The sequence below is a fragment of the Cyrtonyx montezumae genome, unplaced genomic scaffold (genome assembly GCF_038088225.1).
Source record: "Cyrtonyx montezumae isolate F1298 unplaced genomic scaffold, pur_monq_1.0 scaffold_17, whole genome shotgun sequence".
In the NCBI taxonomy this organism is placed as follows: Eukaryota; Metazoa; Chordata; class Aves; order Galliformes; family Odontophoridae; genus Cyrtonyx; species Cyrtonyx montezumae.
The window spans coordinates 18,653,311-18,679,817 of NW_027071903.1; the positions used below are offsets into that span (position 1 = coordinate 18,653,311).

General features: G+C 43.0%; 1 protein-coding gene across 3 annotated transcripts in view; it reads left to right on the plus strand.

The window, feature by feature from the left end:
- The first annotated feature begins 1,539 nt into the window (after positions 1–1,539).
- Positions 1,540–26,507, plus strand: part of RAB8B (RAB8B, member RAS oncogene family) — a 30,967-nt gene continuing 5,999 nt past the window's right edge. The window contains exons 1-9 of one of the 3 annotated variants that reach the window (XM_065733574.1): positions 1,540–1,716; positions 14,036–14,096; positions 15,340–15,400; positions 16,188–16,265; positions 17,409–17,498; positions 18,257–18,322; positions 19,942–19,992; positions 20,424–20,448; positions 22,880–24,746. In XM_065733574.1, coding sequence (XP_065589646.1) covers positions 1,593–1,716; positions 14,036–14,096; positions 15,340–15,400; positions 16,188–16,265; positions 17,409–17,498; positions 18,257–18,322; positions 19,942–19,992; positions 20,424–20,448; positions 22,880–22,929 — 606 coding nt within the window. In that variant the 5' untranslated portion in view covers positions 1,540–1,592 and the 3' untranslated portion in view covers positions 22,930–24,746. Of the gene's footprint in view, positions 1,717–14,035; positions 14,097–15,339; positions 15,401–16,187; positions 16,266–17,408; positions 17,499–18,256; positions 18,323–19,941; positions 19,993–20,423; positions 20,737–22,879; positions 24,747–26,507 lie in introns of those variants that run through there. The other 2 variants (XM_065733573.1, XM_065733572.1) reach the window with 2 other exon arrangements.

The window sequence follows — 26,507 nt, forward strand, 5'->3', positions numbered from 1 at the left end:
CAAAGTTCATGTTGATAATTTACAGTTGTGTGGTGCTCTGGGAAGAGCTGCCTTATCTTCTGTAGGGCTTGGACCTGTAGGTTCCAGGTGGTGCTGCAGATATCAGGACCTTGGTTCAACCAATGTTTCAGACTCTTGTTTTTTGAAACTATCTCTCCAAACAGTTAAGATTTGAGAGGTACACATTAAACAGAAGAGCTTGATCAGAGGAAGATTTTCATGCACTTCTATTTGCATTGAGCTGCTCTTATCTTTAACGGGGGGGGGGGGGGGAAGATTTTTGGAAGTTACCTATCATTTGAGAAAGTAAAAACGAGAGTGGGAATGAAGGCGTATTTTCCTTTATTTTTAAATTCTGGATTCTGCCTTACCTGGATGAGCTGAAACTGGTGAGTTTCAGCTGTGCTATTCACCACCTTACAGCTGTTACACAGGCGTTTCACAAGGTGCTCAAGCTTTGTTTGACATCTGCAAATCAACATTGTAATCTCATAGCCAACATTTTGTCAACACTGCTTGGTGCCATATGCTTTTACACGAAAAGTTGACAAAATCTAAATTATAGTGTCAGCCATTTTCTGCTTCCTGTTCAGTGTTCCTCATAGTGGTTCTCCTATGCCAGAATAAAACAGAGAAAAATCCACTTAGAGTTGATCTGTTTGACTGCAACGCAGCATAAAACTAATGCTGTCCTTTCCAGTTTAGTGCTCTAACCAAAACTGGTTTCAAAGCAGCTTCACGGGCAGTGGGTTGGTTTGGCAGGAGCTCTCAAAGTTCTACTGACTTGCTGTAACACTGAACGTTTTTTGTGTGTCTTAGAAAATTAAAAACAATGGCTTTCATTACATATAGTTATATATTTAACATAAAATTCATGTTTAAGTAAACATCTGCCCTTTTAATGTGGTGTACTGGCACTTTTCCACATCACGACTGAACACACTATTGCAAGGCACCAGTGTAATTAAAGAGAGAAGTAATTTGCTTTATTTTCCCATAAAACTATTCTCGAGTAGCAGATGGCAGTCGCTAACATATCGCTCCAGAGACATATGGAAACCTATTTGTTCCACCAAACTCGAGAGTGAATATTAACCCCAGAATTACTCTCTTCGCTGCTGAAATAGGATGGAGTGACCCCCCACATCGCCCTAGTTCCTGTTCTCACGAGCAGCTCCGCGTTTCACACGCTTCGTATTCAGAACGAATTCTGCTCGAGTCTGAGCTCGGCACACGCGGGGGTTGCTCCGAAAGTAACGCCTCCTATCCACTGCCCTGGAAGCGGCAACAGAGCACAGTAACGCTGTTCGATAGAACAACCCCCCCCCAGCGACAACACGGTTGGGGTGCGTTTCTGCAGCGGAACCTGACCCTAGTCTGTAGGGTGAGGATTTTCTGGGTCCGGGGCGGCCCCTCCGGCACCGCACCGCACCGCACCGCGCACTACAGCTCCCATCAGCCCCTCCCCCCCCAGCCCCGCGTGGTGCGCGCAGTGCCCGCCGGGATGGGCGCGGCGGGAGGGGCGGGGCCGCGTTCCCCCTCCTCCCCGCGCCGCTTCGGCCGCCCCCTCCGGCTGCGGAGCCCGAGCGAAGATGGCGAAGACGTACGACTATCTGTTTAAGCTGCTGCTGATCGGCGACTCGGGCGTGGGCAAGACCTGCCTGCTGTTCCGCTTCAGCGAGGACGCCTTCAACACCACCTTCATCTCCACCATCGGTGAGGGCGGCCGGCCCGGCGCTGGGGGGGCTCCTGCGGGCGGGAGGGGAGGACGGAGGAGCGGGGCCGGGCCTGAGCGGCAGCCCCGAGGCCATTAGAGGCGCGAGGGGCCCCGCGCGGAGGAACCGCAGCGCTCCGTGCGCGGTGCTCGGGCATCGTTGCGGCCGCTGCCGGGGGGCGGTGGTCCGCGCGCGGCGCTGAGGGAGCGGCCCGGGGACCTCGAGGGTTCGCGGCGTGAGCGCTCCGGGAGCGGCCGTGGCACTGCTGCGGGGCCTTCGGTGTTTGTGTGCGGGTTTCCAGGAGGTGGAGGAAGGCCCCGAGCGTCGGAGCCGGCTTTGTGCGGCTCGTCCGGCACGGGTCCGGCGGCGCTTTTTGCGCGGATGAACGTAAGCGGAATTTTGCAGCTCTTCTCGGGGATAGCGCTGCGCTGCGATCTCAGACGGGACTTCAGAGCTGCGGTGAGCTGCGCGCAGTCGGGATCGCTTTTTGGAGTAGAAGCGAGCTTCTCTCCTGGCAAGGAAGGGGTGGATTGCAGCGGGGTTTGCTGGTATTCAGCTCGGCGACGCTGCTGCCTTTGAGGAGTTACACTGACATCACGAGTGAACTCTTGCAGCGAGGAAATGGAGGCACCGATGAGCTGGAGCAACATGTGGCTCGCTGCTTCGCTCTGCCTACTCTTCGCAGCCCTGTTCAGAATGCTGTATCCGTAACAGCAGCCAGCAGGGGCTCACCTGGAAGGACGCTTGGCTCTGTGTGGTAGATCAGAGTCTCAAACCTTAATGAGTGCTGTGCAGGATTCTGCAGAAGCCCACAGCAGTTCTGTGCCTGGGGAGGGGCAGCAGACGTGGATGGTGTCCTTCGTGTATCTTGGTGACTCTTGAGCTGCTTCGCTTTGTGGTGGTTCTTCTGTCTCCTCAATTCACTTCAACATCTCAACAACTGCAGATATGGTTCTTTGTTTCCCAACTTCAGCTTTTAGCAAAGGACCTAGCAGGAGGGGAGTTGGCGATGCAGGAAATAGTGAAACTGTTCGTACAAAGCGCTGACATGCCTAAATGAAAGTTGTCCTTTTGTTTTGTTTCCTTCAGTACCCCTCGTGTGTTACTTTTGGTTCAGTCATGTAGATCTAATCAGTGTGCTCTCATAGGTGCTTTTTCCTTGTGCTGAGCGGGGGTGGTGAGTGCATGCGGGCTGGTCAGTGCCACTCGGTTTTACCATCACAGCTGATAACATCGGATGTGTTTAGGGGAAATCTGTATCTGGCAGTTCTGAATCTATTCCTTGGTGGATAGAGCACAGGCTGCCGTGGTGTGTAGGGGGCTGCAGGGAGGTGATGCGCTTCCCAGATGCGAAAGCTCGAATAACTTAAGGCTCAGTGTTTGCTGAGGAGCTGTCATTACTCTGTTCTCGCATGGCACGCTTGTGTTGTTGCTCTGAACATGTTTTGCAGATTCCTTTCTCTTCTGCAGTTGTGCAGACCGAGCCTTTTGGGCTAAATGTATATTGCTTGGAGGTTTGCAAATGGTCCCCTGACTTTGCTCCTCAGGATTGTTAGTGGTGTAATGAAGGCTGAGCAGTTTCAGACAGTAAGGGCTTCCATCCCGGTGCCCCGTGGCTAACGGCTGCATGAGGAGTGGCATCTGAGTGCTGTGCATATATATTTATTGTAATTTATTGGTCCTTTTAGCTTTTTAAGTGCTTCATGGCTCGAGAGCGTCTCTTTGTCTTGAGTACTGGAGTAACTGATGTAGTTAGCATCAGGAAGAGAAGTGAACCTGCAGTCTCTTTCTCAGGTGATCGTTTGTGTCACTGTACATCGCTGGGGTTTAGTCTGTTGTTAGCAGCTTCACATATCTTTACACAGGGCTCTGTAACCCTCTGAAAGGTTTGATGAGCTGTAACAGTGCTTGCTCCCTGGTGGGGATCAGCTTCTTGTCCTTAACATAGGATGAAACCTTCTCCAGTGGGAAATATGTTATGTAAGGTTATCTTATTTAGTTCGCTTCCTGAGTGGAAACTTCTGCTTTTGCACAGTTCTGCTTGGAAAATAAAGAGCAATTGTCAGCTATTCTTTGTACTTGAACACATCCTAGAGCAAAACTTGATCTTGGAGTATCTGGCGTGTGTTCTGTTAGTATTTTCAGTGTGGTGCATGGGAAGGAGGAGTGTCAAGTTAGAAGTCTCTGCGGATCCCAACTTGCTGTGTAAGGAGTGCTGTCAGGTAAAACTGGATTGGGTTTATCATTCTGAATAGTAAAGTTTATGCTTTGTGTTCCTTTCAACTTGTTGTTTAAGCTGTTTTCTCTGAGTGAAGCTGTATCTTTCAGCTGATAGCTTTTCTGTCTGTGTGTGAGGGCTTGCTGACTGTGAACCAAAACGCACTGTGCTTACTTTTTAATCCAAGATGATATCAGCATTTGGCAGGAAGTTGCCCGCAGGAGATGTTTGAGCTCTCAGTGCACTAACTTGTTGCTTTTACAGAAGTGACTTTTCCATAGCCTTCATCTTGCAAAATAGGACACGACTCCAGCAGCTGAGCACGTGTGTGCTGACCTTATAACACTTTAATGAGAATCCTCTGAACAAGCAGAATTATCAACTTCCCTTTTGCAGTGAAATCTCCGTGTCTGTTATGTGCAGTGGAAATTGTTTTAGTGTACTCAAGTCATATTGTGCCTCCTTGAATATTTCTGCTCTTCCCTGCAGATACTTGTGCGATAGACAAAGAGGTTGTGGGTTGCTCTCATTATTTTTGTGGTGATGAATGTCTTCCTCCCTCTCTTTGGCCCCCACTGTTGTCGTTCTCATTCCGTTGGTCTCTTCTGGGCCTCCTCAGGTGGTGGGAGCTGCGGAAGAAAACACGATGATTGATCAGCAGAGAGGTCAGGAAGGAGTTGTAGGTGGTACTTTATTAACAGTGGTCATAATTAGGGATTGGTCAGGGAGATTTTGGAGTGAGACTCATGTGAGTGAGGGGTGGTGCTGTGGTGTGGACACGCAGAGTGGAAGTGTGTGTGCAGGGTTGGGGCCTGCAGTACTGCACGGGCAGGCAGCACTGTGGAGGCAAATCTGAAACTGGAAGCATGGCGTGATTTTCAGCGTACGCTGGTAGTGGTGGGCGAGATGTTAGCCTGATAATGGGAGGCACCGCAGTTGGAAACAGCTTAGGTTAAAAATGTTCCAGTTAGCATCTCTTCTGACTGTAAATCTGATCGCTGGTAACAGCTCAGCTTAAACTTTGGTTTTCATCTGCTGATGAGATTGTGCCACCCTTTCGTATTCTGCAGTGGGCCAATGTGAGTGGAATCACTTGGTTTTTATTAAAAATACTTCTTCAGCTTTCTTGCTGCATGTTGCTGTGGGACAGCATGACAGATGTCTTAACTGTTATTTGCCTCTACTTAATTGGCAGATGGAGCTGTGCCTTGGTTATGTGTTACCTGGTTATTTGAGTGGCAGCAGAGCAACTTAGAGCTGCTTTGTGGCATGGTTTGTACACAGAGTACAAAACAACGCTGAATGACTGTAGGAACACTTGTGTGGTTTGATGCAGCCTTGGTGAGGAGTGCTGAAGGCTCCGAGCTTGTCTTCAGGCTTTTTTTTCAGTCCATCTGTAATAGGGCACCCTTTTAGAAGAATGCCTTGACCTGACTTCTTTCAGATTTTAACTGGAATTCATAATAGGTGATGAAGGCTACACACAGTACTTATCACAGTGCTTTATTTCACATTTTAGGATTTAACTGCAAACAAATACCTGACTTACAGTGATACCATTGTTAATCTTGCCACTATCAGAGTGACCACAGATCTGTACAGTGGATCTGTTCCTTTTCTAACGTGAGCAAACTGAATAACTTGAATGTGCTTGTGCTGTTTAAAACTTTTGTACAATCAGGGTTGATCCAGCAGTGTTCAGTTGCCTGACGTGCATGCAAGTCAGAACTCAAGCTAGCAACTTCCTGTTCCAGCTGGGGGTGTTAGCTTAGTGCCTCTAAAGGTTTTTCAGCAACAGTTGCATCTGGTGTCACTTAAATCTTGTGGTTTATAGAGAGCTTTCCTCCGAAATGTAAGCTGTGACACATTTCATTAAAGGCAGCCTGAAGTACTGTGTGTTGCAGAGGGCTTCTGCTCAGGAGAGCAAGCAGTTGAGCAAGTTAGGATGGTTGATCCTGGTTTGGTCCTGTTGTACGAACCTGCTGCTTTGGACACCACGGGGTAAAACTGGTGGAGAATGTCAGTAGCATTCTCATGTATGCATGGCAACATGTTGGAGTGTGCAAAGCAGGTGGGATGCTAACAGGAGCTGGGAGCCGTGTCTTGCTTCTTGGGAAGAGCAGGTTGAACTCATAAAATGGGTGAAACCAAGCTGGCCACCAGCCAGGGAGCACGTATACTGCCACTGCCTGCTATGCACACTGTGCAAAATCTTCCTTTCTTTCGTCCGCTGGAGAAGAAGAGCTCCCCTTTACCAACACAGTTTGTTGTCTGTATGGTGAGACATCTGGTGGGATCAAAGATAAAGTGAGGCATCTGTGTCCAGCCAAGTCCAGGTAACCACTGTCTGGAGAACTTCTCTGACTGAGCAGAAGTACTGTGAACATCCAGTGTAGGAAAAGAAGGTGAAGTGGCCATTGAAAGAACCTTGAATAATGTACGCAAAGCAAACGGTAATGGGCCAAAAAGACAAGTATGGCCCTGATTGATAAGTTACCTGGCTTTGCTATAGGTAGTAAGAGCCTTTCAAATAAGGCCTGTTTTCTTATTGACATAGGCAGTTAAATAAAGCAGCCATTCTTCCCCTGTGTCCTTCACTTCCCTAGCAAAAAGATCCCCATGTAGTTACTCCCACATGAAAACACGAGTTCAAAAAAGCCTCTTGAAATAAAGACATTTCCAGAATCCATTAAGAGGGCCATCTTCACAAGGAGCTTCTGTAACTTTAAACTTTCTGCTTAGCCTTGCTGTGTGTTGCTTTGGTAGGAATTTCATGTGCTCCTTCTAAAAGATGACCGTATTTCAGACCCTAACTAGAAGTCCTCAGCCAGATAGTCAGTCTTACAGGAGTTATTTCTTGCTGAATGAGACATACTCATCTTTGCAGATAAACAAAACCTTTTTGGCTGGAGCATCGGTAACAAAGCTGTGAACTGAAAGCTTTTCCCTCTCAGTTTCTCTCTTTGCTTTTGTTGCTGACAGTTCTCATATGGGATGTATTTTTCCTCCCAGGGACCTTAGAGACCTGGAGAGTGTGGCACGTTTCTGCTCTGGGAGGTCTTAACCATGTAATTAATGAGCAGGGTATTCTTGGGATATTGCTCACCTTCCCAAATTGCTTTTTAATTTATAGCAGTGATTTGTAATTTATAGTGACTGTCTACTGTTTCTAGTTCACCTCTCTCCTGGTCTCTTCATCTCAGCATCCCTCAGTCTCTCAAGGGGTTGCTGGGCAGCATGGGTGTTGGGTACAGCAATACAAAGCTGTGCAGACTGACTGCTGCCATCAGCTCTTCTGTACCTGTCCAGGCCTGCAGCTGGCAGGGCCTGTGTGCAGCGCTGTGGAAGGACATGGGGCACTGTTTGTGCCATGGAAAGGTTTCCTTCGTGACAATGACTGACTTCCTTTACGTCCTGAATTCTGCAACACTGTATGCTGGTTTTTCTCCTGGCAGCTCTTTTATTGTAAGAATGCAGGCCTATGGTCCCAGAAGTCATTATTTCTTTCTCTTAAGTAACCGGGTCAGAAGAGACCTTCAGATTGAGTGGGAGTCCTACAACTTCAGGGGCTTTTTTAGAAAAGAAATAGCATCTCAGTTTCTGACTGCACAGTTAGGGAGCTCCACCCGGACCTGAAGTTGCTGAACCAAAACAGACCTCACCTTTCCAGGCATGTTCTCACCTTTGCAACTGAAACAGCACATCAGTAGTGAGCAGTGACCTTTGAAATCATGGTGGCAAGACTAGCATTGATCACATAAGATTTTCTTCAGTAAGGTTTGTGGGTCTGTATTTTGGGGTATTTTCTCAGTCTTTTTCATGCTTGAGATAACAACTTTTGGATGAAATGAGCGCTTGCTTGTTCCTGACACAAAATTAGTTCAGAGTTACCTGACTTTCTTGTCCTGGTTGGTTCCACGGAGTCCGTGGGCTCCTGCTCAGAGGTGAACTGTGGCTGTGCTTTTCTCTAAGGTGTGCCATCAGATGATGATAAGCTGAGTTATGGAATTCACCCAGATGAAAGCTAACCTGGCCCAAGCAGGGAAGTGTTCAGTCAGCACTGCTGGATGGCAGCACCTGCCCTAGCTTTGGCTGCCTGTAAGGCTGTGGTCACAGCTCAAGTCTGGTTGGGGGGGTTTAAGTATTTGCTGCTTTTCAGTTGCGTGTTGACTGGAAAGAAATATGTTCTCAAAGCAGCTCAGTTAGTGAATTCCCCTTAGTCAGTCTATAAATAATCCTTAAAATAAACAAACTTTGCTGTCCATATCATAGGACAGCTTCAATCTGTGTCAGAGCCAACTGAGTGCAGTTCATTTTCCATTGCATGAGTAATAGGGGCTATAGATAGGGGCTGCATTTGATACACCTCCACAGACCCAGCCCTTTTGGAGTCGTGGAGGTTCTTCATTCTGCTCACACTTAGCAGTAACAGATTCCTTCTATTGCTGTGTTACTGAATGGCCTGTAGAGCTGGACCAAGTATTTTTGGTGTGTAAAATCAGGCAGTTCAAAGTGTGCTGTAGGCACGCTGTACACTCAGAGGTCTGAGAAGCTGACTTTGCAGGTCTTGCAGCATTGATGCTGAAGCCTCTGAATGTGCCGTGGTGGTGGCAGGGCTCCCAGCAGTGCTGGCTGAGGGCTGCCAGGCTCTGTCCTCGCTGTGACAGTCAGTAGATGCCATAGGCTATTGAGCTGCCCCAGCATGCAGCTAGGTCTAATTCTATTCATTCAGAATAAAACTTGCAATTTCCTGTTGATTTTTTTTTTTTTATAGCAAGTAATTTATCTTGATGGAGACTGGTGGGTAGCTGAGGTGCAGCTGAGGAAGTGCATGCTGGAAGAAGCTGTAGTTTGCTAAATGTTACAGAGATTGTTCACACCTTGGTAGCAAGTTCTAAGTGCTAGAGAGCAGGAAACCACTATAGGTATGTGGCACCTACATTCTTCATTGCCTTGCCTTCTTGAGCCACTTGTATTTATTTATCAGTGTAGTGGTTAAAATTTCCTTTATGAACTTTAGTCTATTAATGCATTTAAAGGTGCAAGACACTACTCCGTCATCTTTGCTTAGGAAAACGGTATTATATTATTGGTAGGGATGAGGAACAAGCTAACAAAAGGCCAGCTAACCCAGAGCAGCCTGTGCTGCCCACTCTGAGTTTGGATGCCCTTTCTGGGTTCTTACAGGCTGTCCAGAAGGAACTGAGTACAGTTTTGTCTTCTTAAAGCTGTGAAAGGATGAATAAAACTGGTTACATAACAGTGTAGTTCTGGAATAAATGAATCTTCCAACTTTTGAAAACACTGACCTTCACCCTGGTGCATTGCCTAATGTTAATATGCATTTTCAATGATGGCAATAAAAGACGACTGCGTCTTGAATTCACAAAGTGATAGACATTGCTGAGATCATCTGAAAATACAACGCAGATGTTGTTAGGGCCTAAAGCCAGAAGTTCAAGTTCAAAGTGATTAGACTTTGTTCTTCTGCATTAGGCTCTATGACGCTGCTATGTTGCAAGTGTTCCCCACCCTGCTTTTCATAGTCTGGTCTTGTTTCGTACTTGGGCATTTCCTAGGCTTACTGGAAATGCCTCAAGAAAGATGGAATGTGAAACCAACTTTCTGAGGCTCAATCTGCGACAACAGATAAATAATGGAGTACAATGAAGACTCCCGGGGACTGGGGAGGAATGAACAACAAACAAAAACACCTAAAGAAAATAACTCATTTAATCCCAAACCCATGAATCCTACTGCTGGGAACAGCCATCCCTGCTGACAGTTGTTTCCTACAGCTTCCTGCTTTGGACGTTTGGCTCTGTGGCTTAGTCACTGTTTGTTCAGAAGAACCAAAAGCCTGCAGAATTCAACAAACTGAATGTAGAGCGTGTTGATTTTCAGCCATCTGCCTCTTCTCATTTCCTCTTTCTGATGGTAGGTTACAAGTCATTGTGCTCATTTTGAAGTTGTTTTTAGTTCAGCCTTGCTCCAAACAACTGCAGGAAAAGGTTTCCTTTCCTTTTGTCTGTCTCAAGACCTACATGTTGCATCTTGCCATTGAGTTGCAAAATTGTCTTCCTATGGGTTCTGCTCTTTGGAAGCAAAAAGAACGGGCTCCCATGACTCCACAGACCCATGCAGTGTGATGGCTGGAGCAAGCTCAGCTTGAAAGTCGCTGCCTAAATTTCAGTCATTCCGTTGCTGTATTGCTCAAGAAGGATAAGGGGGGTTTCTGTCTTGCCTCCTTTCCTGCCTTGTAATGAACTCTGTTATTGTGATCGTGCCTGTTGGTAATAAGTGCCACAGCCACTGGAAAAATCATTCCTTCCCTTTCAAAATTTTGCTTCTTCCTCTCTTGCTTCAGGAGAATAAGGTAAGATTTGGATGAGTAGGGGGCTCGTCCCTAAGAGGGTGGGGCTTTAGTTATGTGCATCTCAAGCAAAATAGTCTTCAGTGCGATAACTGAGATCTAACAGTTGATGCATCTTCTGCATTCTTTGGCAGATGGGTGTAAAAATGAGACTTGAGCAAGCAAGCCAGGTGTTCATTTTTTTCACTGCTGCTTTGCGAATTCTGGATGTTTAATAGCCTTTTGCTAAAAGTTCCCCTGGCTCGTGTATTAAAAACGAAACCTAAACCATTTAAAATACTAGGACATTGAGTGCCAATACTTTTTTTTAGTGTAAATTGCATATTCCTTGGCTAGAGATGGAGAAATGCTGTCCAGTTGTAGATATGCAGGCTACTGTATACTGTCAGTCTCTGATAGCATACACTTAATTTGCATCCTGAAAGGTTTTAATTTCATGGTTGATTTCTTACTACAAATGCACCCAAAGGAAGTTTGTCGTCGTAATTATCCAAACCCTATGGACTAAGTAGAATAGGAAACCTATTAAATCAACCTGCATTCAAGTCAACCAGATCTGATCCACAGCTTTCTCACTGCTGATGTCCAGCTGCTGCAGACTGCTGTTGAGCTACATGAAGGGTGAGGTTAGTACATCAGATAGCTGTCACATGGAGAAATACTGAGCATTCTACTATTTGCCTGCCAGTGGCTACTGAGTGATGTATTTCTTCCCCAGTAAATTGTGTTTTGTTTTTTTTTACACCACTTGTATGATTCGAGAACATGACCTTTCCATGGCCTTGGTTGTGAGTAGGGAGAAGACTGGAGAAGCCTGTCCCTGCAGCTGGAGCTGCTGTACTGCTGTACTGGCTCTGGCAAGAATCCTCTATTTAGGTTTCCTTGTGTTGAAGCACAAAACAAAGCTGTAAGTCCAAGCAGTGGTGTGTTGCAGGGCAGCACTGTGGTGCAGGCCTAGCACTGCAAAGCAGACATCCCAGCTCTGCCTGGTTAGGATCGTGGCTGAGGGGAGAACGGGGGTGCCTTCAGGGTGAGCTGCTGCCCCAAAACCTGCCATGGCAAAATGAACTGTTTCAGCCCTGCTGCTCAAGAGGTTGTTCAGTTCTGGTACAAATTGCATCATACGTGTTGACAGCAGAAAAATACTGCTATGGAGGAGGAAGCTCTGAGTCTGTGATGTTGGGTAGTTCTGTGTATTTAGTATTGTCACACAGCTCTTTGGATTCTTTCCTAGTGTCTCCTCAAAGTAATGGCATTGCAGCTTGAATCTGCCCTGGTGGTTGAAATAAGGACAGTGTAAGTGGGGGTGTAGAGAAGTGGAGTAGTGGCTGCAGAGCTCCTGGTGTGTGGGGTGAGCGTGACTTCCTGGCCTCAGCCAGAGCGGGCTAATGTGTGGCTGTCATGTGTGCACTTCCAAGTCTGTGTGCTATGTTGACTTCAAGTGCGCAGATTTCTGTGTGAATGTATTCTTGGCAGTTTTCCTGGTAGCTGTGGAAGAAAATGTCACCCTTAGTAAAGTGAGGACGCATCCCTGACCCATTGGCAAGGATCTAAAATTGCTTTGGAAGTACAGTAAACCCTCTGCTCTACTTGACCCCCTTCCTACAATGGAAATGCAAGCAGTTATAGTCCTAACTAACACATGGTTCAGTTCTTAGCTCAGATTTCATCCATGCTAAGTGGGAACGTGCGATTCCTTTAACACACAGTCTTCTACTGGAGTCCAGTACCATTCGTGAGCGACCCTTCATTATTTCTTCAAGTTTTTGTATCCCACAGTGCAATTATGTGCAAACGAAGACTTTACTGATGGCACTTCTCATACTGATAATTACTTTTGAAACGCCGTGGCCGTGGGTGTGCTGAGTGACACAGACGCAGCTGGGTAGGCCGAGTGCTCACGGTGGGCCGGGCGCGTTGCTCAGCGGGAAGTGGTAGCGCACGTCGGCGGGCTCGCTCCTGGAACGCCTGCAGCTCACCGCTTCCTGTTGCTGAAGCGAAAGAACACAAGCAGTGCCAGTTTCCAGTTCGTTCTGGCTTCTCAAAAGTCGCAGTTGCGTTCGTTAAACTTGGTTGTCTTGTGGCTGATGTTTTATGGATTTCCCCTTTGCTTTTCTTGTAGCTTCATCTTTGTTCAAGGTGAATTTTGGGGAAGTTCCTACTAGAAAGTTTTGATTTCTGAGAAGCTGTTTTTTATGCACGTCTTGAGTTTTGGAAATCTTGGTGTTGTAAGGGAAGTGAGTAACGGCAGGAGAGCAGTCAGTGCGGGGCACCTGCCTGCCTCTCTGCAGGACTGTCCTCCTGCTTGTGCTGATGTTTCTTAGCCTCTGTAGTGTACAGTGCACGCAGTTACCTTCAGCACGGCAGCCTCCAATCCTAGTTACCACGGCAGTTGTCATACTTCAGGCCTAGGTGCGCCAAAACCTTCTAAAGCTGCTTTGACTTACTGTTGTTCGCAGTGCAATTTCCTTTACAGAAAAAATTAACTGTCTGTGCTTTCATAACTTGGCCAAAAGGAGCTAAGGTGATTCGTTCTCAGATCTAAACCACGATGTATGGTGTCAGCAGATGTCGTACCTGGTTGGTACAAGCAAGCAAGGTAGACACAAATTTCACAGCAAGGTAGACACAAGCAAGCAAGGTAGACACAAACTTCACAGCAAGGTAGACACAAAATTCTACTGACACATAATGGAAATGCTTCCCAAACTTCCCTTGCCCACAGGAAGGGTTTGTAGGATTGGTTTGGTTTGTTTTTTAAGTAGGCACCGTTCTTAGCTTTAGTTGAGTGTAGGTTAATGAGAAGATCTGTTCATAAATCCATTTGTGAGTCTTGGGAAATTAGGATTGTAGCAGTAGTCTTAGCATTTTAAATAAACGCACTTAATTCCATACCGCAGTAGAAGTGCTGATATGTGTTTCTGCGGATGTGTTCTAAGTATGTATCCATAGCTCATCAATATTAAGCAGCTGAAACTCAGTGTTTTCAGTATATTAAAATATTAATATTGCATGTGAAAAGAATGAAAGGCAAGGACTTAATGAACATCTGCATTTCACTGTTTCAGTTTGTAGCATATAAAAATAATAATCTTAGGTCTTATTTCCAGTGCTTCCTCTTTAAGCTATGGATGAATTCATAAAGCTGTAGACAGTGTTTTCCTGCTTCAGATACTCTTGATAATTATCATCTAAATTTCAGCTGAGAAAAAAGAAGAGGGAGCAAAAAAAAAGTGTCTTTTACAGATTGTGAGTCATGTCAGTAACCATATAGTTTTATCTCCTGCAGTGTCTGGTTAGCGTGCATTAAATGTAAGATTTCATGAGCAGATGCCATTTTTGGAAAGCACTGTAAGTCCTAGTATGTAATTTTTTTCTCAGAGCCAGCAGAGATCCGAGTGGATAGACTTGAACTGCAGGGATTAGTCAGAAGTTGAGAGACATGCATGTTCACCTCGGTGTAAAAAGGAAAAAAAATAGTGAAGGTTATGGGGAGATCTGGTCACTTAATTCTACCAGTGAATCTGAGTTCAGTAGTTTTTCCACTGTGCAGAATTTTTCCTTAATACTTGGGGTGCAACTGGAAGCCTTGTGTGTCACCTTTTGTAGTGCGTGGCAGAAATGACAACTTCAGAATAATTTTTTTCTTAAAATTTGCACTTAAAAATTGTCCAAAGGAAGTTGAGCACTTCTTTTTCATTTACTGCAAAATTAATCTTTCTCTGGCAGGAATTGACTTTAAGATCAGAACCATAGAATTAGATGGAAAGAAAATCAAGCTACAGATATGGTAAGTATTCCAAAGTAACTGAAGTTTTCGGTGTGTTCTGAATTACCTTTGAGCAGGACTGCTTGGTAACTGGATGTAGCAGAGCTTTCATGTCTTCTGCTCACTGGCTGTAAGTCTTCTGCTTTCTTCTGGCTTGGTCATTGGATGCTTCTGTTTCATGAGTGCATGCTCACTATCACTATCCTGTTCACCTGCTGGTGTTACAGCTTTAAATCCCAATTATATCAAAAGCTGTCATCCTAAGTGCAGTTTTAGCTATTCCACGTGGGAAAGAAGAACCGATTACATAGCAGTAAGCCAGAGTATCGTAAGTATGATATAATAAGTTATAATCTGAATTATCTCATACTTTAATACCTAGTTGTACTTACAAAGGCACAGTGGAGTAGTGCCAATGCTCCCCTTCCATCCATGGTGGCTGAGTAGAGGCTGAGACTTCTCATGACAGCAGACAAGTACTTGGAGTAGTGTTACCGTGCGTGGCAGACTCCTCTGTCCAGAGGAGGGCCACAGCAGTGCTCCAAGGGATGGCACACCTCCCTGTGAGGCCAGGCTGAGAGCTGGGGCTGTGCAGGCTGGGGAAGAGAGGGCTCCAGGGAGAGCTGAGAGGCCTGTCAGCATCTAAAGGGCTGTAAGGAAGAAGGGGATGGAGTCTTTAGCGCAGGGTCTGTGGAAAGATTGTGACAGGACAAGGGGAAATGGTTTCAAACTAAAAGAGGGGAGATCAGATTGGGACATAAGGAAGAAGCTTTTTACTCTGAGGGCAGTGAGGCACTGGCACAGGTTGTGCAGAGAGGGGTCAGGCTCTGAGCAGCCTGCTCTGGCTGTGGGTGTCCCTGTTCATTGCAGGGGAGTTGGACTAGGTGGCCTTTAAAGGTCTCTTCCAGCTCTATAAATACTTTGTGATTTTACTGCTGCATGTTTAATGTATTTAATTCAGGAACCGTGTGCCTCAGAGCTACCTTTGTTAATTCTAGGAAAGGCTGTGTAGTGCTGAGGTCTCATTGCCTGCACGGAAATGCTTTATTCCACATTTATGGTGCTGCTCTAATCACTGATTTAACTATGACAGCTTGGAAGTGAGGATGATGTTGAGGGCTGAAGAAACGGGGGCACTCTGCTTCTAAGTGGTATTTTCCTTAATCAGTGTGAGTTACATTGTTAGTCTGTTTTTAAAAGAGCTCTAAGCACAGGAAAGCACCAAGAGCCTCTCCATCAAATATTGGTTTTCTTTGAATCTTAGGGATACAGCAGGCCAGGAGAGGTTCCGCACAATCACAACAGCGTACTACAGAGGAGCCATGGTGAGTGCCCTTTATGGAATCTGTGTACAGCTGTGTAACTGTTCTGCTGTTCTTAAATTGCATTGTGTACGACTGCTACTGGAGAATTGGGTAATTGTCACTTGTGCCATGGGGAATAGAGTGTTTCTCTTGTTTTGTTTAGCTTTTTGTTACTTGCTGATACGTGGTCTGGTCATAGTTTATTTTTGTGGTGAAGCTCAGAGTCTTTTTTAATGTAGTTACAATTTGTGTAGATTGTAGAAGCGAAATTGCCAGGCTTTAATTAGATGGCTTAATAATGCAATGAACTCTTTGATACATTTGAACTATTTGAAGAACAAATGACTTAAATTCCAACAATCTGCTCTACTGAGTTGCTTTTTCTTCCACTTTTCATTACTGTCAGCTGATAGAGAGCACAGAATCTGGACTAGAAGTACAATCACCTGTAAAATGAATGTTATTTTTGCCTCCATTAAGAATGACTTGAAGTCACATAGCTGTCTTAGTCTTTACTCTTCTTGTTACAGTTGTGTGTCATGGCTCTTAAAGCCACGATCTGAGGAATTCTAGGCTGAGTCACTGTTAGTTTAAACTGGCTGCTGCAGTGTGTTCTTAGCCCTTCAGGAATGGGCCTGTCCTCAGGGTGGCTGTGGGGAAGTTTCTGGCAAATGCATAACTCTTTGATAAGTTGTTATAAGTATGCAAGTCCTATGTCAAATTTCTTGCAAGTATAATCAAACAGCATTCATAAAAATTTAACCAATATTATTACCTCACCTAACTAGGTTTTCTTAATTTTATTTAGGGCATTATGCTGGTGTACGACATAACAAATGAAAAGTCTTTTGACAACATAAAAAACTGGATAAGAAACATTGAAGAGGTAGGTGCTTTGTAAAAGGAGGCTTTAGAAAATACTACTTGGTCGTTCTACCTTAAGATTTCATGGGGACAAATAATAATCAGATTATCTACCTTCGTAATAGCTGCCAATGTATTTCTGACCCAGTTTAACTATGCAGTGAATGATACACACTGATCACCAGAGTGAAGGATATTATCTCCTTCCTGTAGGTATGGAAGGTTGAAAACCTAGGTTTAAAAAGTGAGTGTTTCAGGACTGATCTTACAATGTCTTAGTGCTGCTCTCTCTTGCTTTTGGGTTTGTGTGAGGAATTGGGTATACACCTTGAGATCTTGCTCCTTCCTTGCACTGATGGTGACAGAGATCTATCTAGTTTCAATTGCTACTGTGTTGTGTGTTTATAGAATTAAAGACTTTTATCCTTTTCATTTGGTCTAGCAGAAGGAAAGCTTAACCACTGTAAATTATTTAACAGGACGTGCTGTCAATTAGAGTGTGATAATTATGAAGTTAGAGGAGAAGCCCTAATTTTATTGAAGCTGTAGTTAGGTAACAGAATCTATTTTCTTGTTCTTTGATGTTGTTTTTTTTTTGTATGTGTGTTGTGTACCACTACCCCTTCCCCCAAAGAAATAAATCCGTAGGCTTTTCTTCAGTATTATTCATTAAATAAGTGAGTTGTTATATTAGTGACTAATTTGACCCAATATTGACTGGGCTAGAAATGTGTTCTCACTGAACTTCTATTTTTGTAATTATTAGTCATTTATTAATAATCTATTTTAAAAATGCGAATGTGATGATAGCTCAATGAAATAGCCCAGTGTAATGTTACACACTTAGAAATAAAGTGGTGCAGGAATGCTTGTAGAAAACCCAAATGCCTGTACATGTGTGCAGTTTGGTACAGAGCTCATGGTACTGCAGTCAGTTTATTACAAGTGGATTGAATGTGGGAATCTCTTGGGGGGTCTCTTTATTCAAATCTATTTCAATATTAGCTTACCTGTTTCAAAAGTCCTTACCTTTCTCAGTAATGCCTTGGCAGTAGGTTTCTTTTAGAGAAGATGATGTTGATTTGTGGATGAGTTTGACGTGCAGATTTCTTTGAAATCACGGTGCTCTTTATTTCTAAGAGCTGTCATCTTTTACCCCCTTCAGCACGCCTCTTCAGATGTGGAGCGAATGATCCTGGGTAACAAATGCGATATGAATGAAAAGAGACAGGTGTCAAAAGAGAAGGGGGAAAAGGTAAGCTTTATGCTGACTATTTACAAGCCAACTTTTCTTAGTATTCTGGCTGTAGGATTTTTGCTTTCTTTTAGGCATGAGAGGTAGCATGTCTCACGCCTCTTGTTCTAGAAATTTTTTATATAAGGTGCCAGAAGTTTGGCTCGATCTTAAGTAGCACTAGTCTGTATTTGAATTTGAATAAATATAAAGTTAAGTGACTTGAGGGGAAGAATCTGTAAAGAATGTTGAGCTTTGCTATAGCATAAAGTATTGTAAGTCTCGGTATAAAGCTTTGTATGTAGTTTAGCCAGTTCAATGTGGTGTTGACTAGCCTTTCTCATAGGTACTAGAGCTAAACTAATCAGTTCAGTAAGAACCAAATGCTATAGAACAGAATACTATGCAATAAACACCATCACATGTGCAGCTGACGTAGCATAGTGGTTAGTAACACAACGTTTGGATGGTTTTATGTAGTTACCTGTTCAGCATACACATAGCAATGAAGATTTTAATTCAGTGGTTTGAGGTCTTAAAATTTCAGTCCTTGTGAGCAATTAATCTTCTGGAGGGGTTTGAATTTCCACGGGGATATGACCTGTTTTAACATTTTCCTAATTGTCCAGTAACTTCAGTGCTTGTCTAAAAGAGATGAAGCTTCATTTGTCTGTAAAGCTTGCTGCAGTCTACAACACCTGTTGTATTATGAACTAAGGCAAAATATCCTTTTGCAAAGGAACTGCAAAGTGACTGAGAAATTTTAATCTCTCTTTCAGTTAGCAATTGATTATGGAATCAAATTTTTGGAGACAAGTGCAAAATCCAGCATAAACGTGGAAGAGGTAAGGGATGGGTGCTTATGCTTACATGTGTTCAGTGAATATTCCTGTGGAGGCAGGTTGTATTTCTTGTTTTCTGGAAATATCTGCATTTTTTTAATAGGACTGTTAACAGTGCTATCACTGTAACAAACATTTCAATTGTGAGTGCCCTTGGTTCAGGAATAGGTGTAATTTTAGAACCAAGCTCTGTGGAGGAAATTGCCTTTTGAGATTCTTGACTTCCAGAACAACACGCTGTTCTGCCAAGGAGTCTTCAGGTTACTACTAAGTACTACGTGGATGAGACTGAAGTTTTTCTTGTGAATTTGGAACGCTGGCATAGGCTGTCATAAATTGATGTTAGAGGAGGAAGGAAGCTAGTACTACTCTAACTATAGACTTGTAGTGTGTTTCCTTGCAAACAAATTCACGCTGAAAACACCTCTGTATTTGTGAGAGCATTAGGAAATAGACTGGGAAGAAAGAGTAGCTCAAGTCAAATCTATTTTACCATGAATCACTATTAACATCCTCACATAACACTCCCTGAGATGATAACTTCGCAGTGTGAACAAGAAAATGATATGATATCAAAAGGCAGATATGTTAAGATTTATTCATTCAGATTGATGGCGTTGTGCTGTATCAGAAAGAAAGCTAAAGAAAGATTTTCAGTATCATAATAATCCTTCAAGCAGTCAGGAGAAGTGTGAGTATTAGCAACTCATACCGGTGGTGAATAGCAACAGTCTCCTAATAAAGTATGTATCTTCAGTAGTTCCTCTGGAAGCTGGACTTACTGTTTCATGATATGCCCTGCAATTTCCTTTTAACTCTTCTAGGTTATTAAATTAGTTTATGCCTACTCCAAACTACTTGACTATGAGTACTTTTAAAAACTGTTGTGTGACTTGTGAAGAAGGCATAAACAGATGCAGTTAGCATAGATATTCAGGAAGTAACTATTTAGTTTTATTTCCACCAAAAGTTGAAAATTGTGGGCCGTGACATGTCCAGGTACTCTAAAATCTTACTGTTTACCAATTCAGGGAGAATTGCAGCATGTTTCTGCTGTGGAAGTTTCTGTTCCTTTGTGTGTTCACGTCTGAGATGCTGAGGTCTGCCACGACGGATGGAGTGATTTCTTGAATGATTTTCTTTATTTATTAGTTTATTTTGTTGAGGAATATTGTAAGCATAAAGAAGGGCTGTTGGTAGCCCAGGAGTAAGAGATTTGAAAGAAAGCAAGCTAATTTTGATGTGAATTCCCAGGTAGACCAGCCTCAAAACTTCATGTAGGTTTCTAGTGGCAATGTCCAGTACAGTTCAGCCAAAAAAAAAGTCCCACCCAAATATTAATGTGTGCAGCCTTGTATTCAGCAGATGCTTTTTATCTCAGAAGTAGGCGGTGGGGGAAGCTGCTTGCTTCAAAGTTGAGAATGATAGAAACTAAAAATAGCTGTGTTTTTTTTTCTTTGAAAGCATGCTCATTGCAGTGGTAAGTAAGCAGCTTTTGTGCTCAGTGCCTCACAGCTCAAACTGAGGTGTGGCCTACAGAACATTTGTGTGGCTGACTACTCCTGATCTTTTAATGTCTGTATTGACTGAGTCCTCTATTTTTTTTTTTTTCTCCTCACCAGGCTTTTTTCACGCTTGCACGGGACATCATGACAAAGCTCAACAGAAAAATGGTTTGTATTTCCTATGGCATACAAACTAGATACTGATATTACTTAAAAAATAACTGGCTTGCAAGTAGTAGCTCTGTCAAAAAGTTTGTGGTGACTGCAGTGGATTCTACATCACATTTGAGTGAACGGGGTTTTATTTGGGGGGGGGAAGGAAGTCATAGCTCTGGAATAGGTTTGCTAGAGGGTTAATTTGTAGTCATTCACTGAGCTAACGCTTGCGATTTGGACCACTGGATAAATGTTTCTTTTAAAGACAAGCAGTTCTATCAGGTGATTAACAGAGTCTGGATAACCGAGAAGCTCTGACTGTAGCAAACCATTGCACTGGTTATCATGGTGCAAGAGGGAGATGTGACAGGGAAATTAGTAAAGCTCAAGTGAATTTGAATTTGTTTTGCATATCGTGACATCGATATTCTTCTCTTTTTCAGAATGACAGCAGTTCATCGGGGGCAGGTGGGCCGGTAAAAATAACAGAAAATCGATCTAAGAAGAGCAGCTTCTTTCGATGCACGCTACTTTGATGAACTTTTAACAATAGACTGCAGCACACTTAGAACCTTTTCTGCTTCTTTGAAAGCACAGGGTCACAAAGCCTCAGAAATAATACCACCAAGCTGCTGCTGAGAGCTCCATTGAACGTAGACTGTGATACACAAAATATCAAGTGGATTTTGCTCACTAAGCCTATTGATCTGTCAGGCTCCTCTTTCTCAAATACAGAAGCTATGAAGTGGAGACACAAATGCAGAGTTAACTTGTTTTCCTTTTTTACTTTCTGTTTTATTGCCTGTTGCAAAAGCTGCTATGTTTCTTTTAACTTTGCACATCCATATTAGCCTCTTACTGCCTGTTACAGCACAATCTTACATTTGTATTTGCACAGTTTCACTTGTAAGTAAGATTCTTAACAGATTTGTGCAGATTTTTCCTTTCTTTTTTAAACAAATTTATTTTAAAGCAGAACAGCAGGAGGACAGATTAAGTCTCACTTCCATTGTTTTCTTTGCTGTGTACTTACAGCCATGACTGCAGTATGGGTGTTGACACTCTAGTGATGAGAGCTACTCTTAACAATTGACATTTAACAATTTGTGTGAGTTTTCTCTCATAGATGCACAAATCTGTTCATGCAGAAGCCATGGCTTTTATTCTGAATGTAGTATGTTGCTTTTCTTTCTTTCCCAGATTTAGAAAAGTTGTGTTTTGAATTGCCAGTCACTGTCTGATTTCACAGATGCACCTTTTGGTAATTTTAATAAACGCCGTGTCTTTCCTCACTTAACTTCCATTTGTTAGCTCACAGTCTGCACCTTTTCTTTGTTCCTGATGAGGAAGTACACTCTGGAGTTGAGATCACAAATTGGCCTCATTGCTATCACTTAAGTGGCTTATGGAATCTGAATGCATGAGTTTTGAGTAACCACTTTGTGGATTCACTTGCTCAGAATGACTGCTCTAAAGGTGACTTCGATTTCTATTTTAATGCTAAAGATAGTCTGTTAATGTCTGTAAGCATCGACCTTTGACAGAAGGATGGCCAGAAGTGCCATTGCTGAAGGTCATGGAGCTCTGGCACTACGCAAGGGGTCACACGGGCTAGAACATAATCTTGGTTCCGCAGTTAATGATGAATGTACGAAGCCCTCATTGGCCTGCTCAAGCAGTTAAACTGTTTTTCGTCAAAAACCTGTACAGTGACCTAGACTGTTAGAAGCAGAGCTGAAACTTAGTTGCCTTTTTTACTCTACTGAGCATTGTATAATGTAGTCTTTGTTCCTACTACTTTTTTATTGTCTACTGAAAAAATTCCTCAGTGAGCAAGTAAAATAGGTGCTTTAGTTCTGTTGATGTGCCAAACTTGGACCATTGCAAGCTTTAACTGCAAGTTTGTGTCCAGCATGTTTGTTATTAGGGGATAGGTGGATTCTGTCGTTGTCAGAGTGATGTCTCTGACTTGCTTGCTTTTGCTTCAGTATGTTGTCTCGAGTTGCAAACAGTGAATTGGTTGTTACTGCAGATAACTGCTTCATTCGTGGTGTCCGATACTGAATTTGTCATCTCAGATCTGTTGTAAATACTTTGAAAATGAACAGACCAATGGCGTTAGATATGAAATGACCTTTGATTTAAGAAGATCTAACATTAGTAGCTGGTTCTATACAGATTAAGGTGTTATCAACCTGTCCCCACATGTAGCTTAAGAGAAATAGTCACTGTCATTAGATGGTGAATCTCATAACCTTCTGTTGCAGCACTTAAGGAGAAATCACAATGGCAACAAGGTTTAGTGGAAAGTCCAACATCCCTAACTGCTCTGTTGTCTGCCCTTGATGTTTTTCTTGGACAGGCTGAAGCAGTTACGTTTTCTGTATGTTTTTTCTTTTTCTTTCTTTCTTTTTTTTTTAAAGTGCTTCTGTACAGAAAGTGTTGTGACACCAATTATGAATGTTGTTTATTTTCAGTAATTTACCTCCGACTTACTTGGTGTCGTAATACTTTGATTTTTATCTCAGGGGTTGTCTGCAAACCAAAACTGACATGTTCTGTGTTTGGCACCGTTTACAGAATGCTTTGTGTTGTTTTTCCTGTCTTCGCTGTGTGGTTAAGTGTCCATTCAATATTAGTCTCCATGAACTTCCCTTTGAAAGAGCCTGTAAGTTGGAGAGTCTATGATGTGCTTCTTGAAGCAGCAGCGAATTGGGGTATCTGCTCTGTATTTGGGGGGAGGGGGGAAACTTGCTATTTTCTTACATTTAGCTGTGCTAAACTGTACATAAATGTGAGGTAAGACCATAGGAAATTCACTTTATGCATGATAAAATGATGCAGTAAATATTTCACTTTGCTTAATGTTCATGTAAAGTTCATCTTTTTCTATTTGTAGAAGAATTTAGTGCAATTTTGTTGTCCCCTGCTGAAACTGAAGAATTCTAATTTCATGTGGTCTTATGGATAAGGTAAAATGCAGATTTCTCTATATTTTGCCCCCACCCCCATTCTCCAGCAGTATTAAATGGCTGAGTGGCTGCACTTTGTCAGTGTGCTAACTTCTGGTCAGTATAGACCTCTTTCTGTCTACAGTCTGCCTTGGCAGACATAGGAAACCGTGCTGTATCTTAGCGTGCAAATCAGCTGTATGTTTTGCTGGGAATTTTTTTAGCTATGTTTTGCTTTAGACAAGTGGGTGATGATAAATGATATGTTCTGCCTAGGCATCCTGTGCTGGGTACTACAGGCTTTTCTAATACCAGTATGATTGTTTTGTGCAGTCTCTCTTGATACTTTGCTCAAATCTATATCACCTAAACTTTGAAGGACTCAACTATACCTCAGTCAACTAGTTAGTATTCTCATGTTCATTAGAATGAAAGTCAGAATTATTCATTAAGCAGCAAACGTATTTCTGTTTTGCTCCAGAAACTGCAGTTAAGCTTTTAGGAGAAGCAGATGTTTCTGGTGGATTTTAATAAAGTAAAACCACTGTTGATGCTGTTGAGGTTTTTTGAAGTATTTCTCTGCCCCATGTCTGTGTACTCTGTCTTGGCCAATATTTTTCCAAATAGTTTAAGAAGAAATGTGGTCTCAGTGCATTGCAGTTTCAGCTTCCAGTCTGTGCTCAGCAAAACATGCACGAGAAGTTTTTTGTTGAGTATATCTAGAATATTTTATTTACTTAATGTCTTACTGGAAGTTGTGTTGTTGTTAAAGCTTAAACCACTCAAAATACAGCTGACTTTCCTATTTGGGGGACAGTCTCTAAAATACTGGTTGAATTTTCAGACCTGAAGTTGTGGTTTTTCTTTTTTTTTTCTTTCCTATTTTGTACCCTTTTTTACATTAACTATTTGCATTGTAAGTACATTTCCCATTCTAGTCCACTGAAGTCAAGTCGATAGTCATTTTCACAGGAGAAAAAAGGAAGGATTCTTGAGGATACATATTGCATTAAAATATTGTGAATGGATACTGATTTGAAGTACCTGAATGATGTGTAAAATGCATAAATGTTATTTGTGGAAATACCCTGCTATTTTGCTATCTGTTAATGCAGCTGAAATTCTGCAGCGTTACACTTGTGAAGGGTTGCTCTGTAGGTGATGGTAAATAGGTCTTTTTCTTCTCCATTTGCTGAGCTGGTTATGCCATTCTTATTCTTACGGATAAAACTTGTATTCCTCTCTTCCACAAAAGCAGGATTTCCACTGATTTTTCTCGTTTCTGGTAAATTTAAGTATTCTAGTGCATTCCTATGGCCTTACAAATGTTTTTGCAGATAAAACTTCAATTACAGTTATTTTAATGCAATGTAGCTACTAAATTCAGAGTAGAAAGTATAGTCCTTGAGAAATCGCTTAATTTTGAAATAGAAGTGTTCTACTGTGTGTGTTTAAGCACATTTTTCTCTCTGATCAAAGGTGTAACGTGAAACGCTCCTGCAGATAAAGTGATCTTGTCATGTGATTAACCTGTAAGCCTAATCATTGTGTATTGATGTGTATAGACAAACAGATCCCCTCCCGAAAAAAAAACCACTTTAAATTCTAATGGTTTTATTATTCCATGTGAACTTTTATACAATAATATGTCTCAAATAAAAGTTACGTAATGAAAAGCATTTGGAGCATTTTGTATGAAATATTCCACGGAGTTGTTGGAAGGTTGGCATTTGCACACAATGTCTGCTGCTGGATAGCACTTCAGCTGAGTTGCATGTGTAAAGCTGTGTGTAACTTCAGTGGTAAACCACAGGCATTCTTGTATGGTTTTGTTATACCTAAACTTGTCTGGAATGTCCTTTATTCCTGGAGTGCTTGCTTTTTTTTAGAAATGAAGTATATTATTCCAAGGACTTCAGGTTTCACAGGAAACGTTTTGTCACTGTTATCATGAGAAGTTCCAGGAGCTCAGAGAAGGTACTTGGGAAGTAGAAATAACGTGAGAGATGATCTCCAATCTGAGTAAGAATTATTTAGTCTCTTAGTCAGACATCCCTGACTTAACGTGATCTTTTTGGTTGGCTTGTTTTCTGGTAAAGGGTCCAATTTTCCTTTTATGTAACCTGAGACACAAATATAATCAATATGCTGAAATTCACCACTGTACGTGGAGGGATTTGACACAAGTATTTGTTTGCTATTTTATTAACAACAGCTTCTGACTTTAAAAGTTGTGTGGTTTGGCCATAAGTCATGATTGGTGTGAAACTGGAGAAGGAAAGAATAGTAGTGTCTGTTCAAGACCAAAGCAGGTGAATGGTTGAGACACCCAGACGGGCACCCTGGTGCATTTATAAGAGGAGGACTTCATGATGGATGACAAGTAGCTTTGAAAATTTATGCTTTTTAATGTTCCTGTAGTAAACTGCATTTAGCTGAAGGATTGCCTTGTTTCTTTACCTCCCACAAGAGCAAGCTGGATTAGATTCTTGTTAACGCCTGTTGTTATTTTAGTGTTTGTACTCAGGCTGCTTCTGACAGACAAGTTTGCTGCCTTAGAATCAACTGTTTAAACCTGTTGTGGTTTTGTGGTTTTGATGCCGGTATTCCACATCAGAGCATCATGCAGCAGTTAAGGAGTTAATGCTGGGGGAGCAGCAGAGGGGAGGGGCGGAGCTCCGCACCGGATGCAGGCGGCGCTCGGTCTGGGCGCGTTGCTCTGGGCTGCCGTGGAGGTTCAGCACGTGTGCTTCCCCTGCGGGTCCTCCTTAGCGTAAGCTCATAGCTTCTGGTTTGAAACTTTTTCTCTCTCTTTCAATTGTTAAATTTTATTAGATTTAGTAAAGTTACCGTTCCTTCTCAGATCGTGCCGTTGTTTTCTTGTCGACCCATCCCTTCCCGCCGTTTCTCCCTCCCCCTCCCGGAGCGCGGCTCTGCTCGGGCGGCCGCGCGGCCACTGACGCAGTTTCTTTTTCTCTCCCCTCTCCCTTCTCGGTTTTCCCTTGGGTCACTGTCACGGACAACACCGTGACAATTATTGGTGGAGAATGCGGGCAGTGCAGTATTGGCACTCCATTGTAAATCTGGTGCAGAGTGGACTAAGGTTTTTCATGTACCTCATAGCATGCTGGCGTCTTTTTAAGCTCCTCGCGTTCAGCACCGGAGTAATGTGGCTATACAGCTACTTTAGTGTGCTGAGGGGGTTACATGCCTCCTACCTAAACACCCTGGCTAACGTGACAGATTATGCGGCATTTGGAACGGTTTCCAATTACTCTTTTCAGGTCTTTACCTATATTCAAGATGTCAGCCCGGCAACTGTGTTATCTGTTTTTCTGAATGCACTCTCTGCAATAGTAATTTACATCATGTGGAGGGAGCGTTCCTCAAAACCAGAGAGTGTTGAATGGCAGGGAAGGTGGAAAAAATTAGGAAAGAAATTGGAAGCGTGGGGACCCCCGGTGTTATGCAATTTTGATCTTGAGCACCTGTGGGACCCTGAGAAATTCAGTGAGTGTTTAGGTAAGGAGTCATGTGACTCAGGACGATCTGAGAAGGAATGTATTGTTTGGGGTT